A 20,080-nucleotide genomic window follows, 5' to 3' on the forward strand; every position below is an offset into this window, starting at 1 on the left:
TACAGAGGTATTTTTTGAAGATGCTTTGTATTATATGTAAGTATACAAATATGCTTTTGGCTGCAGAGGGCTGATATTATTCTACAAATATGCATAGTCAACCACAAAACTGCGTAAACCAATTAGAATTTTCAATTCGCCTTTAAACTAATGAGCAATCCTTTTTTCTTTAGTAAAATAAACTTTATTTTAGGTAAAGACAAGAACATTATGATTGAAGTTATTATGCAGTAACGTTTAAATTATTCACATACTTTTGTGGCTGACTGTAGAGTGATAGCAAAGTGTATGCACTATAAGTTGTGGCTTTAAACATTTTTAATATAAAACAATAAAAGAAAACACACGCGATAAAATCCATATTATTTACAATATCTCAATACTTATGTTTTTACACTACGATCTTCGTATAAATTCTAACGTCATCACATTATACATGCATTGTACATTCATTAAGCTCAATATAAAAGTACCAAACGTTGTATAAATTGCAAACAATTGCCTTTAAGACTTAAGTTTAATCCTTTTAAGTACCAGTAATTTGTCACCAGCTTAATATAAGTACTTAATTAGGGTGAAAGGACAGTTTCTCAAGTTATTATCTTATATGCAATAGCAATAATATAAACTTTAGTGGTAATAGCACAAAATAGCTTGGCTTGAATTATAACAAAATACTGAAGAGCGCGATAGGACAAATAATACAATAATATTGTGATCGGACATAAAAAAGACTAGTAGATAATGTAATGTGGACCCGGCATTAAATAACCATCAGAATACACATCCCTTCTTTGCATTATTAAATATTTTAGGTTTCCAAACAAGTTGTTACATTTATAGGATTACAATATTTCTCGTCTGTGTTAGAATACTCATGCATCTTTACATAATAATGAATTTAATTGTATTTGTATGTTTACCAAAATATACAATGAAGCGCCTAGTCGAATTAAAATAGCAAAACATTGACTAAGTGGTAATGCGCACTGTCTTGCGTATACATAAATAAATTTCAGTTTTCCATTCGTACAAGTTAGCATTACGTACATTTTTGTAACGTTAATAAATTATTAAACATTCATTATTTTGCAAACAATTCGCATCTCACAATTTCGTTCTAAGATCAGTTCCTCTGGCAAACACGGCTGGCGTAACATAGATTTTCTGCAACTTTCTAGGGTCTATTGTAGCATACGACGGAGGTCCTACATAACTCAAAGACCATGAAGCTTGTGCGTCAGGGATTGAAGATGGTATAAATGTATGTAAAGGCTGGGAAGGTCCTTCTGATACTGACGTTTTCGATGTAAATTCGGTAGATATTAGAGTTACTGGGGTAACATTTGAAAGGAAAATTGTTTGGTCAGATATCGTTGGATATAATGAATTTGGTATTAACGGAGTTTTAGTCGATCTAATTTTCGATGTTGATTTGTTAAAAAAGGATGATGAAGCTATTGGATTTGAAGACCTAGTTATATCACTTTGATCTAATGGTATGGAGCTGTTTAACGCAATGGATGATCTTTGGTTTGGAAGCCTTGAAGATGATGGAACATTTGATGAGTCCATAGTAGAATGAAGAATAGGTAGGCCATACAACTTATTAACAACACAATTTGAATCACCATTTATGAAAGAGTCATGCGTACGTGAATATTTCTTTAGCGCTGGATTTTGGGATATTTCTGGTGCATTACGATTAAGATGTTCTATTTCTGTATCTTGAATTGCTTGTAAAACTTTTTTAACTGATGATTTCGAACTATCTGCTTTATTAGGCACAGCATATCTTGTCTTTCCAAGTGTTTCAAATTTAATATTATTTGAAGCTGCATTAATTTTTGGGAATATATTATTTACAAGTGCTGGGCTATTTGTTTTTGGCAACATGTTGGCTTTAACTACAGGGTAAACATCTTTGACTTCACGCTTTGGGTCAGATATTATGTCGACTGACATATTTTCGGTCAGAAGTAGACGGTGAGGTTCATGTGCTCGGCGACCGTTGGGTTGGTCGCGTCGTGTACCGGGTTTTCGCTCCCGCTGCCCTGCAACAACAAATTCTTCATCAATTCACCCAGTACATATTTTATGTTGGAATTTTTAATAAGTGATGGAACTCTAGCTGTACATATTTTGTTTTTTTTTTGGTGGATTTGACAGAGGTGAAGTGGCTATCTAGTTGTTGCATTCTAGACGGTCAGTGATATTGTGCTAAAAGCTAGTAACTGCTCGGTTGTACGGTCTATTTGTGAGGTCATTCTGAGAGGTGAATTTACGTTGGTGTGCTAATGCTATGATGGTGTATCACCTGATCGTCCCAGCTGAGTTTCTTGAGTCGTGCGGGGATGGTGCGCGAGGGCCACGCCACGCCCGAACGGCCCGCGCCGCCCGCCTGCAGGTGGTCGCTCATCAGCGCCGCGCCAGCACCACCGACCGCGCCACCACCCGCGCCAGCACCACCACCACCGATACCGACGCCTGCAGGTATTAACTTATAGCGAAGACCGTCGTATAATCCATCTAACCAATTCCATAATAGTGTATTCCTTATTCCCGAATCTTGACTTTTAAAATTATTAACATAATTTCAGTTTGCAAAATGATGCTTGTGCGTTAATTGTCCACGAGTATAATTTCATGTATTAAGTAGAGACTTTATAATATCATACTGTGTACATTCATGTGAATCAACCACTTTCATAGTTTTATTAAACTATGAAAGTGGTTGTTTTATTAGACAGTATCATATTGTATCGTAAAAAAACAGTCTCATTTAGTAAGAGCTTTTGAATGGTATATATTTTATGATGTCTTTATCATGTCATTTTCTGGATCGTTGTACATTTTTGAAAATAGTTAAAGAATTTTAATATTAATAATATCAACATTTTTCTTACCATCATTAGTATTGCTAGTAGTCAACGCTTCCTGCCGCAGGTCGAGGCTACTGCTAGAGTTAGCGAGGATAGTGCTAGCTCCCGCACTCACACTCAGCAAAGACCCCGAGCTGGCGGCACTGGGGGCAGCGACGGCTGGAGTGGGAGCGGGGGCTGCAGGGACCGCGGGGGGCGCGGGGGCTACCGCTCGCGTCGTGGACCGCACCGGTGAGAGTGTTGTAGACGCTGGTGAACGCGGCTTCTCATGCGCGTACACTGTCGTCTTCGTGTGGGATACTGAGGCGGGCTTAGCTCGCTTACTGGAAACATTATTTAGGCTAAGCGCATGTTTATGGAATAGATATAATGTGAGTACTGTGTAGCTGTGCTGCGACGTAGGTTTGAAAAGTTTTGAGACATTTTGAGTTGCCACATGTTACATAGCATCTTAAGTTTAGTAGGGTAAGTGCAGTGTCAATCGTTCCTCTATGAAACTGTTATAAGTGTACATACAGGTAGAGACAGAGTGCAGCGGCCAGTAGTGCGAGCAGCGCCAGAGCCCCCGCGCCCCCCGCCGCGGCGGACACGCCCGCGCTCGCCCCCGCACCCCCCGCCGCACCAATCAGCTCCTCGCCCACGTGCACAATCACCGGCACCGACGTCTGCACATACAAATACGGTGATAAAGGAACTTTTACTTACCGATGTTAGTATGTTAGTCCTGATGCAAGTGGTATACATCAGACAGTTTTGCAAGTGGAGCATGTAGATTGTTTTGTCTACTGCGTAATGGGTTAAATCGGTTAATTGATATCACTATGTCCCAAAATAGCCCAGCGTCAACTTTAGCTTCCGTTTCTTCCATATTTAGTTCCATACACAGAGGTCGTGAGTCAGGAAAGTTAACCATTAATACTAGACCTGTTTGGGTGGTGAGCCGGAGTCGTAGGCAGTGGCGACTACGTGCAGCACTGACGAGTTCAGCGAAGGCAGCACCTCTTCCCGTAGGAACATGTCGCCATCAGAGTTCACGTAGAACATACTGTTGAAAGAATAGAAGAACACGAGCATCACTTATTTAGTAATCCGTTTGCTTTTAACTGATCCTGTACAAAACAAAATACATTCCTGAGAGTATGTATTCTAAAATTATTATCACCGCCAGGACTTGTTACTTCGTAGATACCTGTTTGACTAAGGATAAACTGAAAGAGCAATAGCAAGTTACTTTATCATCTGATGATGTTTTGATGATTTTATAGCTGGAATAAGTCTATGATGAATCTAACCTGGCAGCAGGTCCATGAAGTGCTAGTTGCACACTATCTCCAGCATCACCATCATGCGCTTCAAGTCTTCCGAGCTTCAGCAGGCCATCTCCCCGACTACCTTCAGCTCGAAACTCGTACTGTGGAAACCTGAAGCGAGGCTCCCACTCGTTCTCGTTCAATACTGTTATATTGATTGATGCTGTGTCGTTCTGCAATGATCCAGATAGTGGTGGTATGTGGTAATTGATGGAGTGTAGACTAAATAATGGCCTACAGAGACATACAGATAAGGACGTCCTTATTAAATCATGTGGCTTACCTATTAAGGTATTCAATGTCACATTTCAAGAAGTGATAATGCTTGATTACCATATTTACAATCAGGTTTAGGTAGTAGGTCTTTCGTAAGCGAAGGTCCGTTTTTATATTAAGGATGTAGGTATCGCCGCTTTATAGTTCAATATACTGAACGTTTAGGCACTGTTATGTTTAGATGTTCAACACAAAAGCCTTTGCAATAATAGGTACTTGTGACTATTCTTATAGCTTTTACTTTAACCAGTCAATACTCACAGTGAGCGAGTCGGTCACCATGACCTGATAGTGGTAGGCGCTGGTGGTCTCGTAGTCCAGCGGCCTCCGGAGTATCACCTCACCGGCGTTGTTGATAGCGAACTTGTCCAGGAAACTGCGGTCCGATACGTAGAACTGCAGTGGGTTCTGAGAAAGTTATAGTTGATAGCAATGAGGTAGGTGAAATAAGTTTTAATATTTTTTGAGATGAGGTAGATTTTAATGATAGCTTCCATTTTCGGAAGGTGTCTCCTGTATAGTCATTTCTTATTATAATTCCACGGAAGCATTGTCTTACAGCCTATCTGGACATTAAAAGACTTAACACCTTATTTCTAAGTGTGACGAATGCTGTGGTGTTCTACGAAGTGTTTCATAATTCAATGTTTATAGTGTTGCTACTGTTTATGGGTGGTCGTATTACCATCAAAAGAGCAGTATACTCGTCTCGTCACTCAGTTGCAATAAAAAACAATCTTTACTGTATTGGAATTGAAATGTTATTGTTTTTTTTGGACGATTCTTGAGACTAACAGGCCTGATCTTTGACTACACTAATGGTTAATAACCTACCCTCGCATGCGATACTGCAGGTGGGTCAGTATCAAGAGCTAGCAGTGCGGTGCCAGGCGCGGTGGCCTCGCTGAGTGCTGCGCTATACTGCCGACGCTTGAAGCGCACGGGCGTGCTGCTCTCCGTACTAGCTGATGCAGCGGCAGTGGTGCTGGCGGGAGACGCGAGTGTCACGCCTAGTGTGGCGAGGGCATACCGATCCGCGTTGTCTACTTGTGTTGCCTGGAAATATACTTTATAATGATCTCTCAAGAGAAGAATAAGAAGAGAGGAGAAAAGGAAATTAAAGTACATTATAATCTTTTATGATGTTTGGTCATTGTCATTTGGAAGACAAATTAATATCTATTTAAGAACTATTGACATTGTTTGCGAATACTTCAGACTCTTATATAAGTAAATGTTTTGAGAAAGGCTATTGACGTCTTTTCAAGAAATTGTTACGTCATACTATCGGCTATTTCTAGAAATGTAATTCAAGGTACTTTATCCACCTTAAGTACAATGGTGACGGGCTGCAGCTGTTCTAGGAGTTCTTTGGTGGCAGTGATCTGGCCAGAGTCGCGGTCGATAGTCACTAGTAGCTTGTTATCGCCCGTAGTGCTGTAGTGCAGCGGCGCGTTGATACCGAGGTCCTGGTCTGCCGCTGATATTGGCCCAGGAGAGGTCACCAGTATCGTACCCTGGAATGGAATGCAATTGAAGCGTCACTTATCCATATAACATTGTTTCCAGCACCCTTATTCATAGGTAATTTTTTCACACTCTCTTTTATTGCTCAAATTTTGATTTCACCCACATGTTAACAAATATGCCACTAATTCTTAAAGAGGTGATTAGAGTCTTGTATCTATTGACCTAAGTCCACTGTGATAGTAAGAGCTGGAATATCCTAAACAGTTGTAATGTTAGTCACCTCCTTAGCGTCTGTTGGCAGCACGGCGGAGTAGTGGTCGTGCGAGAACCGAGGGTTCTGGTCATCAGCGTCCAGCACCAGCACTGAGAGCGTGGTGTCGCTGTGCAGGGCAGGGGAACCTTGGTCCTGCGCGCGCAGCACCACTGTGAAGTTCCGCAGTGTCTCATAGTCCAGTGGCTTCTTTACTACAAGTGCGCTGTCCAGTTCGTTCACAAAGCCCAGGTATTCCTGCAAAGGGAAAATTACGCCAATTTTGTAAAGATTCAATACCTACCTATAGATTATATCCCTTTAATATTTGTACGGTTTACAAGTTGTAAATTATATGGTATGTCCTTATGGTCATTGAACCAACATATAATATTAGCATGGGTTTGGTAATGCTAACACTTACCAGTTATATTGAACAGAACTACTAGTTTCATATTTGGAGACAATTTTGATCACTAACCTAGATTCTGTGTTTCACGAGTATAATTCTCTTCTCCAACCCACAGTTAAACAGTAACTCACGCTATTCGGTCCTGGCAGTACAGCGTAGTGTATGGTGGCGTGCGGCCCGGGCTGGTCGGCGTCGTGCGCGCGCAACTCTGGAGCCACGCGCGTGCCCACCGCCGCCAGCTCGGAGATGCGCGCGCGGTACGGTCCGCCAGCCCATACCGGCGCATTGTCATTCACGTCCCACACACGTACTGATACTGGGATCACGAAGCTCTGAAAAAAATATATGCTAAGATACCTTTGTATCCTCTGGAGTACAATTAAACATCTGTCCGCTTTCGAATTTCTATAACAAAATTTTCCTCTAATTTCGTTGGCACTAGGATTATGAAACGCAAAAAGAATGCTTTCTTTTTAAGTGCCCGTGAACGATCACAACATGACACATTGTTACGAACTTTTCATGACGTGCCTTTGTCTTCAGACTGATACATTCTAATCCCCTCATTCATAGACGTTTTTTATCTAAGGACGAAGTAAAGCTATGATAACAACTCTGTTTCTCAGTGCTGACGGCATGGCAGTCTTCGCAGAGCGTAGACATAGGGCCGTTGTGATTGGCTCATATTGAGATACAACAATATTAGCCAAATATACTTGTTATCACAGCTTTACTCCGTCTTTAGTAAATAACGTCTATGAATAAGGGGGTAAGTCTTCAATTCTAGCACATTTGCATTTTCTAGATGTTGACTTACCGGATCAGTAGTATGTCTTCTATCGCAGCGTACGTTAACGTACACATTGGACGGGCCCTTCTTCTCCTCTCTATCAAGCGCCCGTAATAGGGTAATGTTCTTGGAGCCGGGTGCAATTCCCACCGCCGCACCACGTTCCTGCAGCCGCAGCGTGATGTCACCATGGTCTTCGCTTGGGTCACCGTTTACGCTAAGTGTTCCTATCACAAATATTTGATTAATTTCGTTGCGGGATACTGACAAATTAGTTTTCCCTGAGACTCGCCGAGCTTCACCGCTCGGTGTCATAAAATGCGTGCCACTGCCAATCCTGCTTACAGGAGTTGTAGTGGTGGGTGTGAGGGCGGGAAAGTCTCTATCACAAATATCAATACAGTGTTGCGTTTCTCAGCGACTAGTGGTACTGTGTGCACAGTACTTAAAGAAAATCGTTACAGAAATTACAAGGAGGTAGGGTGTGCCTGGTCCCTAAGATAATTCTGTGAAAATTGGAATAGTAATTTTACGCAATGTTTCGGAAAAGATAATTTCCATGGTAAATCTAAGCTAGAGGTTTCGGCAAGCCCGTAATTACTGTATTTGTTTTTAAATTAAGGATAAAGAAGAATTGCCTTAAAAGTTAATTGCTTTCTGGCGCAACGCCTAGAATTCACTCCTCCTTTTAGTATGGAAATAATGATCTTCATAAATATTAATATTACCTATAATACTGCCTACTGAAGTATCCTCGCTGATGAAGAAACTCTCAACCGCCCCGCCGTTCATCAGGTAACATCGGCTGTCCTGGATAGCTGTCAAAAAAGAGATTTACATGTGAGAAAATAGTGCCATTTTTGGCAAGAATGAATTTCTAAAAATAATAGAAGTTTTATTTGATTATGAAGTCCTATTTAAAAAATGGTAGAGACAGTCAGTTTGCGCAGTATAAGTTATTTTATACCTAATATTTATATTAAATTGTCTTAATGGTGGATTCGTAAATATATGAGTAATCTGGCACTACTGAGTGACCACCAATCTAACAGAAAATTAACACGAAGTATTTGTTAATGCAATTTGATCATTGAGTTTGCTCAAACAACTTCAAAGGTCATACAGTGATTTTAAAGTAGCAATAAATAGAAATTTAACTCGTAGTCGCTGACGGATGGTCGTTGTTGCTCGATTATTAATCTAGATATTTATCTAGATCAAGTGAGAACCACGAATGCCACAGACGTATAATAATAAAAGTAAAAACATATATACAGTCAGTCTACTGCGGTCATGATCATCAGCATGAAGAGGACACCTGGATGGATGGATGGAAAAACATATATATCATTTAATTTATACCAACCCCCGAACTTCCTTTCATCATGAGCTGCTTGAAACAAACACGGTTTTATTAAAGGCAATTGGATGCTACATTCCAAATTATCTACCACCTCTTCTACCTGCATCATAAGCGAGAGCATGACACTGAGGACAAGTCTACTTCTAATATTTCCAAATCAACCTCTTGAAAGAGGTTTGCGCCGCGCGATTCAGTACGATCTATGATGAGACCCACCTGACCACAGTCCTGCAATTTCACCTCAAGATCGCTCTTACGATTATTCTGATATTTGAGTTCATGAATGAATACTTCCAATGACTCATTCGTTCGTTAATTAGTTGTCTGACACACACACTTGTGCGACATAGTATATCCTGCGTACCTGGCTGATCTCCATTGAGATTGACCGCCGTAGCCGAAATTCGGCTAGGAGGGATTCAGTTGTCTGATATAAAACACAATAATCAATTACCTATGCCACCGACCGACGGTGGTAAACTGTAATGGGATCAGGTCGTGGCCATACTCATGGTAGGGCACTGGCCCGACCTCCCCCTGAGTGATGTCTATAAGGAGAGAGGAGGTAGAGGTAACATGGCGGCCAGGTTGATCTAACTTAGACCAACGACCGGAACACTATCGCGTGCGTTATACGCCAAGTATTTATGGTTCATTAAAATTCAGCGGCTATTTATAACGGGTTGAATGTACCGGTGTTTACAGGGTGTTTTGAAAATATAGGTCGTACGATGTCCGAGAACAGTTCCTTCCTTATTCGTATTTCGTGCCAAGGCTTTGTAAACTACTAAGGTATTTTTGAATATTTATTCAATTTATAGCAGTATATATTTGCAGGCATTATGGTCTATTTTAGATTTTAATATGTGAAAGAGCTGGAATCAGAGTCTTTAGACAAGAACTACGTTTTGTTTTGATGCCTAACATACGCGTAAACATAAGAAATCATTACTAGAACTACATCCTAGCGATAGTCACATAAGTATAGCGAAAAAGTTATATAAAATGCTTTATATAGAAAATAATTTTGCATGTTTATTAGTTTCATGCTATTGCAATCTCTCAACAAATTACTTAACACAGTTCATTAATAAGAATTAATATTGTCTGTCCATCTATTTCCACACTGACATTATAATTAGTGAGTACGATACACAACGAAGAGTAATTTAAAACAATTTGTTAAAATTTTACCTTGGTATGAAGTTAATGAACCTAAATATAGATTACAAAATATTTCGAGTTGTTGTTCAATAAATATCAAGTTATAGTATAAATAAAATATAGAATATAAAATTCTAAGTAAGGACTGAGTTTTTTGAATGTTGGAAAGATTTTTTATTGCCCAACTAGGCTACTTGTCTTACAAAACGAGCTGGCTACTCTTAATGTTTTTATATATTTTAATGTTATTACTAAAACCTTCATCTCATTGTAATAAATAATACTCTTCTGGTAGTATATTACTTTTTTAAGATCATAGAGTTTGTTTTATAACTTCTAATGGATCTATTATGTAATAATAATTTATTTCATAGTTAAAGAGCGGAGAAAGATTGTAACGTTCTTTTTTGCGAACACTACAGACCAACCACCATTTCAAATCAGCAAACTTGAATTTTCAATAGCAAACTGCATTGTTGTAGCCCTACATTTATGTAGATATCCGCTTGTTAATGTGCTAAATACCGGCGCAGGACAATTGGTTTTGTTCTATTGGAAAACAAATGAAAAGTGTGTCATGGATGTCACAATCAGATTGCGCTGCACCGCATCCTCCCATGGCACAACCAACTAATTCATTGGATTATTGAAAATCTCTTTTAACTATTGTTTAAAGTTTATATTTGAACACTGTCTACCCGTATATATACATAAATAATATAATAAAGTTGTAACAGGTCCATGTCTGTAAACTACAGATATTGAAGGAAAAGTAATATGCCTTTGCAACAGCAACAGAAGCCAAAAGAATAGTTTTTAGAATTTATGACAGTGTAGTCGTATATGCATCATATAAAAACTACTGCATATTATTGACTGCAGTTTTTACCGATATATTGCTAGAAGTCTAACTTAAAATATAGGCTCCATTTTATCCCGGGTAAATATAAAGCGGGACTTTTATCCTAGAAAACCTTTTCAAGTAGACGGAGTCACGGGCGAAACTAATTAAGTAACATACGACAACGTGGTGTCAAAGGATTTGACTCGCAAGTAGAGAAGGCACGCACTCACTATCAATATCAATATAATATCACAGAACTAATTATTGATTGGAATATTGGTAGAACCTCGACATTAACATACCGTGCTTAAGTAACAAAATATTGCACCGCATTACATGCATTGCATTGTACCCTGAGCGCAACAACATAGTAAATCCCATAATGCTTCAAAATTATACAGCTAAAATGTTGGGAATTGATAGACAAAGGGTACCAAGTCGAACTTTTATACCTTGTGATTCCGTGCTGATTACAATTAACATGTTAGAGAGCGCACTATGATATATGATGATTGATTGAGAACACTCCTCAAAACCCTTATATAACAAAGGAAACAAGATTTCTTCAAAATTGCTGGTAATTCCGGTGCTATATCCGATCCTAGTTAAAGTTCATACTCGCGCTGGGCGTTGGTTGTTAATGTGCAAAAAGTTTGATTTATTAGTTGCATATGCGGCGAGGCGTAACTTGGTGGTACATCTTCGTAATTAAAACGTGTGGGATATTGCTTTTAATTTCAATTAATTTCAAAGTATATAGAATAAGGACGTATTACGTAAGAATAATAAGTTTGGAAAATTTGGATGTTTGTTTATATTTGAGAAGTAAACGCTGACACCGTTGAATGGATTTTGATGAAATTGGGCACAGGTAGATAGAGAGGTAGGTAAGTATATCGGTAGATCGAGTGTTGTTCTTGAGGGACCAGTTAGATTTCAAAGATCAAGAAATTCTTCTAAAATATTTATTTAAACACAGTACTATGTAAATCATACAACTGACAGAAAATAAAAAAAATATGGTATACTCTATTCTATTCCGCATTTCAATACGTTAAGAATATACTATATTACCATCAAAAAGTATTTGTATCGCTAACATTTGGAATAAGATAACACATGTCATAAAAAATTTACGTGTCCTTATTATGTCATGTTATACCGAAAAATGATCCAGACTTTTATTCAAAGCAAATATCTTTTAAACGACAAGCAATCCACAGTCACTATATTTGATGTTGAAAATACATATAATTCGCCAGCGATGACGACAGTGTGTAGACAATGCCGACACCATTTGATGTTATGGTGCGATGCATTTCGTTTTGTTAATGTAGGCGAGGTGGATTTCCTCGGCGTCATTTCTACATAAAACTTCTCATTCTTTAGTGTTAGTTAATACGAGTAAATGGCGTGATTTTCATTCGCTTTGTGGCAATATGTTACAAAATACTACATTTGTACAGGGCCGGATTAGCCTTAAGGCAAATTTGGCCGAGGGACCCGGTATCGACCCTTGGGCCCGATAAAAAAATTGAAAATGAAATTTAACGATTTGTATTTAATAAATCCGTTAGCAATTAAAATTATTTAAAAATAATCGTAAAGATTTTCATCAGATCCTAATATGTTATATGCTTACCCTTCTCTGAAAAATATTTATTTAAATTACGAGAACCCCATCCAAACCGATCAGTAGTTTTTGAGGAAATCGCAGTCATACGTTTTTATAATACATAAACTCCGTTTTTGGAAGTCGGTTAATTAGGTCGCAGCTGAAAAAATATTTTAGGAAGTCAGGAAAGGGAAAAGAGGCCCAAAGATGTAAATTGCCTAGAGGCCCCGATATTCTTAATCCGACCCTAATTGTACCACATTCCCAACCCGGAGGGCCTTATTATCCGTGATGTCTAATAAATAAGTGTACCTTTTAGTTGTAATGACTCCACTTTCTAATGTTTAAATGACTCGGCTTAGACAGACAAAACACTGTGTAGCGGACACAACCAGGCTATGCAAGATGTTGGATCAGTTAAACGCTGCTTCCTCTCCCCTGAGCCCTGTACTATTGTATTTATTTGTGTTGAATTCGTAGGACTGTTTACAAGAAAAACTTATCGCGTCCTTTCCCCTTCTGCCTGCTTTTCATGTCCAATAATCCCGCTACTAATTTGTTGGATGCAATGATAAATATGAGTGTTTTCTGTTATTGCACAGTGGCAACACTGGTTGTATAGTTTACTTGTCGTTGATTTGTATCTTCCTCTTCCTCTTCCTGACGCTGTGAGTGGCGGATGTAGTTTGTGTGCCTTTAATTAAAATATAGTAATACAGTCAAGTATTAATTTTTTACAACATAATTTAAGGTGAATTATTAGTTTCTCCCATTATCGATGGCATACTGGTGAATATTGTCTAACAATTTGAACTTTGATCTAAACTCATTGTCATAGTAAAACTCTATTTCCTTAGGCTCATTACGCGAAGTAATGCGACCTATCACGATATATCCCGTGAAGCCCATCGCATGCTTTATACAAATTATAACAGATATTCAAGTCGAAAAGTGTTACATTAAAGATTTCTAATTCGTTCTCGAAAAATTTTACATAGAAACGTGAAAACCCTTAGGCACCGCGTAGACAATGTTAGCGTCATAATAAAGTTGCGTTCTGTGTAACTCAACGGCGTTGCGCAGACGCAACTTGTCGAAGTAAAGTGTCTTAAAACAAATGTTCACGTTGTTTAGTAATTGAAAGACGTAAACAACATGCTTTCCAAATATACTTGAACTTTCTTTTGCTAATTACTCATGACTGAACTGCTTACGTCATCCTGTATTGTCAAATTCAAGACTCTATAATATCTTCTATTTACAAAAAATAGTGCTAACACTAGAGTGTAGCAAAAAGAGATGCTACTTCACAATTTATGTCTAATATTTTTAAGTGAAAGTGTTTAAATTTCAAACAATATGCTTAATATGAAAATCTTTCGTTCTAGATGTTCACTTGCGTTTGTAAAAGCGAAGTCGAGTGCAACGAACATTATAAAACATTATGGTGCGAGTGTAACAAATAAAAAGCGAAAAAACTAGTAACAAAAAATAGCCAAAGGCTTGTTCGCATGCACAAGCTACAAAATTTACAAGACATATTAAATCGCCTACATATTTCTGTTTTACTAGCAACTTTTTTCTTTACTGAAGTAAACGAATATTGCTGATGAGTTGGTACAATATTATCAAATGTATCAAAATTTTAACAAATTAAATTTTCTCATATCGATCGGTCTCTAAGATTGCTTATGGCGATTCTAGGCCTTTCTTTCCCTTTATTATCGTCCAGAGGTGCATTTCGAAGTTCGAAATCATATTTGGACTAAGTTCATCAACCGCAATATCTTTATGTTGTGAGAAGTAGGAAAAACATTACATTTGAACAAGTCTTAACTCTTAATTCAATTTGTATAATAAAGCTGCATTCATTTGGTATGATGGTCTCAAAGAAAGATATTTTTTATCCACTGCTAAGTTTATTGACCAGATCTATTCAGCGCAGTGGAAAAGGATAATGTAGTTTCGAGTGTTTGTCAGTCGAGTTTACCGGCTTATTGAAGCTAGACATCTGCATACGCCGTCAATTTTTTGTCGAGAAACAGCAACTGCTCTCGGTGTGTTTAGTGTATTATCGATGACATCAGCATTAGCAACTGTCAGTTGTATAGTAGTATAGTGTTTTTGGCAAGACAACCGCGAAGTACTAGGTTTGATTTCCAAGTCGAGGAAACAATTCGTGCGGGAGGTTTTCGATTGCCGCATTTATTTAATTTAGTTGATATTCGAAATTTGTTTTGGGTATGCCTTTTGGCCTTTTGGGTTCTAAAGGCAAATTTTTATAGTACTATGGTGATATTAGTCGGTAATGCGTTTGATGACCTGTTCTTCCATACAGCTCGGATTAATCGACCGTACCGAACGTTAATCGGGCACAGTTCAATAACTCTGAACTTAACTGTTTCGTTTGTTTTACGTAAAAAAACATCGTTGTTTGAATTCATTTGAAAAACCTCGTGTCTTCGGGAAGAGATTATTGTGACTTTAAATACGAGAAGACATTTTATTGTAATTTAGAATTTTCATTTATTTGATAGGAAAATAATCGAAAACATTTTTTTTTTTTTTTACTATCCTCTTCAGTCTAAGGCGCTAGCTCCTCGACATTCGACATATAAGTGCATAATTTTGTATCTACAGTACACACTTTTCTACACACTTGTATTAAATATTGCGGTGACCTACATAAAATGTTCGTTTTGCCCTGGATCATAATTTGAGATTTTGCCCTCCTTGATTCGAAAGCTGGGTACGACCTTATTCAGTACATAGAAAGCCAACATTCCATTTCATGCAGTCGTCTAGAAGCGGCTACTGTGTGCTGTTAACTATCTCATGCGTCACTCACCACGAGATCTGATCGACAACGCGATGGCTGCCACCGTGGGGGGTGGGACCGGCATCGTCGAAGCTGCCGATGGACCTCCATCCTGCAGCCTTACTCCGGCTGTCATAAGGCATACTATGACTAACGTGAAAGTGAATACTTTAATAGGTTGGTAACCAATGTAATTTTAATAAAGAAGGTATTTGATGTTTCTAGTGATAAAATTTCTGTAAATCATAAAGTATAGCAACGTTTACCTACGTAAAATACATTTCAATTGATTGATTTTATTTCCATTTTTATTTTATTTTTTAATCTTATTTAGGAGCTTGATCGTAAATACGCGACCATGTCGCTCTATACGTCCGCTTTTACGGGTGCTCACTCTGGATTCACTATGGCAAAACTATGTGTTTATTAAAATTCTAGCACATTCCGAAGCAGGAACCTACAAAAAACTATTTATGATGCCTACATCGAAACCCAAGTTATGAGGTCCACTCCGCACACACTGAAGTACATACACATAATATTATGAAACATGCATAAAAATAAGGTTTGATACTGTAAATACCTGGATACTGTAAATTCGTTAATATTTTTTTGTTCTAAATAAAAAAAATATTGATATTATTTTTATCTGATATGGTATTATAAAAATACATGCATACAACCATTGAGTATATAATATCAATGATATTAAGGAAACATAAGCCGACGGAGTTATGTTTCAAACAATCTAGGTTACAGCGCCAACGACCGCACAAAAATATACGTAAAATATTTTATATTTGGATTATATTTACTCTACATTTTTTTTGAGATTCAGGTAATTCTCACTTACTGAATAATAAAAGGCGTCAGAGAACATCCCCCATTCTGTCTAGCCTTCTATTTTAATATGATATAGAGATAACTGTGTAGCCGTTTTATTTGATCCAGTAGCGGGGCAATAAATAAATAGGTAGGAGATTATGTTTTTTTGGTAGTTAGGATGGTCTGATCACAGTATGTCGCCAAAACAGCTGTTGTATTGCATTTTGATGCATGGTCGCATCGCATTTTTGTCCGCATAGAGCTACCACGATAATATTATAATATGAAAAAAACAAATAAAGTAACAATAAATCTGCGAGTACATATGGATTACGCCGTAGAATTCGCATGAATTGAGAACCCTTTAAAAAAATATACAATACTTTATATTACATCAATTAGTCAAATCAATCATTACATATTACAGTAATTTCCTAGGAACGTTCAATTTATTAATGTCAGTCACGTGTAATTATGAGTGTTTTTTAGAAAGGGTTAACACACTCCACTCGGAATAACACTCGGATAATGAATTCGATAGTTAGTAAGAGTAAATATTAAACTACTTTTTGGATTTTATCGCTTTTTTAATATTTTAGTTTCCTCCCTAATTAAAAGGAATTTGGGGAGAAAACTAAAATATTAAAATGCTGAGACTGACAGTAGTGTAAATATTTGAACGAATAGTTTGTATGGAAAATACAAAAAGTAAATTTTCTCCGAATGGAATATTCTGCATAAAATGGAATCGTCAGGAGGGAACGCATCTGGAAAGGATTGCTAGCGATCTTTCGTTGAAGGCAAGCGAGGATAGGCGAGTTAAGATATTGGCATGCCGATAAGAGACCAATCGAAAGATAGTCGGCAATCTAAGATAGGTTTCAGTCTTGGATAGCAGATAAATAATTAATTTCGCGCGTAAGTCTAGTGTGGCAGTAGAGTGATGAGGTGAGCGCTACGCCGTTTACAAATGATATCTAGCTGTACTCATTTGTAATCGGACAATCAGTGTTCATCTTAATTCGCAAGTTAAGGCGAACAAATAGCAAATTGTTATTAAAAACTCTGAATAATGTTGCTAATGCTTCCGTGTCGCTTCCTATTACTTGAGCGGTGTTCCTTCTCGTTAGTAATACTTTTAAAAGTAACAATAAAAACATACCTTCGATTTTTAAACGGGAATTCTGTGACGTTCCAATTATAAATCCACAGGAACAGAAATCATTATACGTTAATAAAGAGAGCGTTGTGGAGGCAGGTGCGATAACGGAAGGCGCAGTAAATAATCCCCTCTCCCCCCATATCCGCCGGATTCGTGTTACGGTCAGCAGCGCCGTACCGCACGCACTTTCGGTTTCGATGCCTACTGACCCTACTCATATGTTCATCCTATGGCACAATTGGAAATCGATTAAAGCAAGAGTTCATACATTACGTAGCTTCAGTTTTGTATCCGTGAGGTAGGCAGGCGATAAATTTGAATAAGGTTTGCTGAAGTAAAATTTTTGATAATTGTCTGCTTTGGTAAGCGACGTGATTGTTTTTGTATGTGGGTGTTAATACTTTATATTGTATGGTGTTGTGCTGCTCTTCTTAGCTTCAGACATTGGAAAAAAAAAAATAATATCTTGACAACACTCTCACGTCTTTTATCCTCGACTTATTTTAACTGCCTCGGTGACGTAGTTGTTATTACACATGGTACGAGTGCGACTACCGCGCTGAGGTCCTAGGTTCGAATCCCAGGTCAGGCCAAAACAATTGTGACTCGGTTTTTGCATCTTTAAATTACTCAGTCACGGCTCGGAGTCAGTTGGCGGTGTGATACCCTCGTGTCTCGGAAAGCACGTAAAGGTCCTGCGCCTGATCTCTCTCCGGTCATGTCGGGTTGCCGTCTCACCGGACTATGAGAGTGAAGGAAAAGAGAGTGCACCTGTGTATCGCACACACTTGTGCACTATAATATATCCTGCGTACCTGGTTGATCTCCGTTAAGATTGGCCACCATGGCCGAAATTCGGTTAGAAAGAATTTAGTGATCGAGAGGCCTCCGCGACGCGACGTCCTCTTAGCTCTCGCCCCTGAGGATGGCCTATTTAATAGATCGAAGCTGGTCGGCGATTCCGACTACTTTTTAAACGTGAGAAAAACCGTGTTGTTTCGACTAATTTAATATGTCTCGCGTAAGTTTTAATAATATTAGAAAGAATTCAATCAATATCCAGGTGCACCTACTTTCCGCTATGTGTATTCCGTTCCATGATGTAATAGAAAGCGAGCATACATATAGGCACAAAATCCAGACTCCGTACTAATGTCAATTCCAGTATCACTTTACCCGACCCGGGAATCGAGCGTGAGACCTCAGCACTGCAGTCGTACGGTAACAGTCACTGAGGCATTAAAAGTTACTGTTAAGTTATTGACGTGATTAATCGCAGTAAGTAACATGTAAGTGGAGCGGCGACGTGACATATGGAACAGTCATGCGGTCGCGTGTTACTCGAGGACGTATCGAATCCTAACAATAGCAATTAGTTGTCAAATCTTTATAATGTTACCATAGCATCATCAGTCTTACTTATAAAAATCTCGCTATGCTTAGTTAAAACACAAATTTACTTTATAAGCTGTAAGCCAAAACCCGCCATCTTGCCTCTTAATAAAGTTTAAACTAGGAAACCGGTGATGTTTTTGACAGCTCTTTAAGCAATTCTTAACCACCTCGTAACGCTAAAACAAGTTTATTAGTAAGACGTTATGTATATACGTATATAATGTGCCAGTAATTGACAATTAGTTGTTAAATCGTATATCTCTTTTTGTGAAAGTAATATTTGTGCAAAAGATGACATGCGTAAAAATTATATTAGGTAGAAAGTGAAAGCCAAAGATTACACCTTTGGATGTAGTAATGTTACATTCTAGAAACAATATGTAACGCATCCCTTTTGCGTAGGACCTAATAATGAAGAAATATGGACGTGAGGCACCCCAAAATATGCTGTGTGTATATAAATAAATACGTCCATTTTATACCAGTATGTTAGCAAATGAGTGGCTGGGTCTCCTGTATTGTAACTATTCCCGACAATTGTGTACGGTTTTTAGATTAAGTAACTAAATAAGGAGTTATTTGGTAGATATAAGAGTTTAACTGATGGTACGAAACGAGCCGTAGCTTCGTTTTCGTGATTACGTTCAGTAGACAATGGATCATGTGACGACTCGGTCGGAGTCATGTATACAGTACTGGCTACGCGACTCTAGTACTGCATATTAGCGCAAGCCTATTATAATAATTTTGAAATATCATAAGTTGTTTTTTTTTACATACACAGCATTGCGCTTTTTTGCGTTACCAGGGGTAGGCACTAGGCAGAGATATAACAATACAATTTGCCAGCTATGTTAGGCTCCATATAATAACAAGCCTCTTGCCATTACCAATACTGGGCAGAAAAACGAAGTTGATTTTAAGCCTAACAGAAATATTAATTTAATGGATTCGTGAGGTAAAACTATTTGATAGGAATCGATTGCGGGATGACAGTGCGATTTTTACGTAATACGGACAGGAGTGCAGTGGACTCGCATCGTAAATGTTTGAATAAAGTGCCGATACGAACATTGTAATCACCGTACTGGAATCACTAATGCACAAAAATATAGGGGAAACCAACTGCTTAATTATTTATTGAATGCGGAATATGAATGTTGTGATTCATCGTGCTGTCAATGAGAGATTATTATCTAAGCTTAATTTTTTTTTCATATATCCATGTTTTTTTTTGGGTATGTTCCAGCTAGAGAAATGGTTAATTTAACTGAAGAGCTTAGACCAAATCCAACTAAAAATCAGCAAATAGTTGCAAATTACACAACGTGGTGAAAGGTTTAGTTTAGATAGTAACAATATTTTTTTTTTGTTTGCGGGGATAAACGCGTTATCGATGCAACCATTGGGAAGTGAGTAGGACGGTTAAGTTAGTTTCACCGGTCTTGCGGCCCAATATTAACACTCGGGAGTATAGCGTCATGCGAGCGAGCATTGGACGGAG

General features: G+C 38.1%; 1 protein-coding gene across 1 annotated transcript; it reads right to left on the minus strand.

Annotated features, from left to right (window-relative positions):
- Positions 1 to 556: 556 nt before the first annotated feature.
- LOC115456187 (protocadherin-16) lies at positions 557 to 15,330 on the minus strand. Its single transcript, XM_037444772.1, has 14 exons — positions 15,225 to 15,330; positions 8,119 to 8,208; positions 7,418 to 7,617; positions 6,732 to 6,932; positions 6,219 to 6,446; positions 5,797 to 5,985; positions 5,303 to 5,524; positions 4,730 to 4,876; positions 4,175 to 4,365; positions 3,807 to 3,927; positions 3,399 to 3,547; positions 2,907 to 3,205; positions 2,318 to 2,487; positions 557 to 2,054 (listed from the first exon to the last, which is right to left on the minus strand). The coding sequence occupies exons 1-14, from the start codon at positions 15,328 to 15,330 to the stop codon at positions 1,974 to 1,976; spliced, it is 2,394 nt and encodes a 797-aa protein (XP_037300669.1). The 3' UTR covers positions 557 to 1,973.
- Positions 15,331 to 20,080: the final 4,750 nt, after the last annotated feature.

The sequence above is a fragment of the Manduca sexta genome, chromosome 28 (assembly GCF_014839805.1).
Source record: "Manduca sexta isolate Smith_Timp_Sample1 chromosome 28, JHU_Msex_v1.0, whole genome shotgun sequence".
NCBI classification, from domain to species: Eukaryota; Metazoa; Arthropoda; class Insecta; order Lepidoptera; family Sphingidae; genus Manduca; species Manduca sexta.

Coding starts and splice junctions, on each gene's coding strand:
- LOC115456187 (XM_037444772.1), bottom strand. CDS start 15,330: ATGACAGCCGGAGTAAGGCTGCAGGATGGAGGTCCATCGGCAGCTTCG. Junction 8,209..15,224: donor GTTGTCGATCAGATCTCGTG/GTGAGTGACGCA, acceptor CTTTTTTGACAG/CTATCCAGGACAGCCGATGT. Junction 3,206..3,398: donor GCTGCACTCTGTCTCTACCT/GTATGTACACTT, acceptor TAATGTTTCCAG/TAAGCGAGCTAAGCCCGCCT.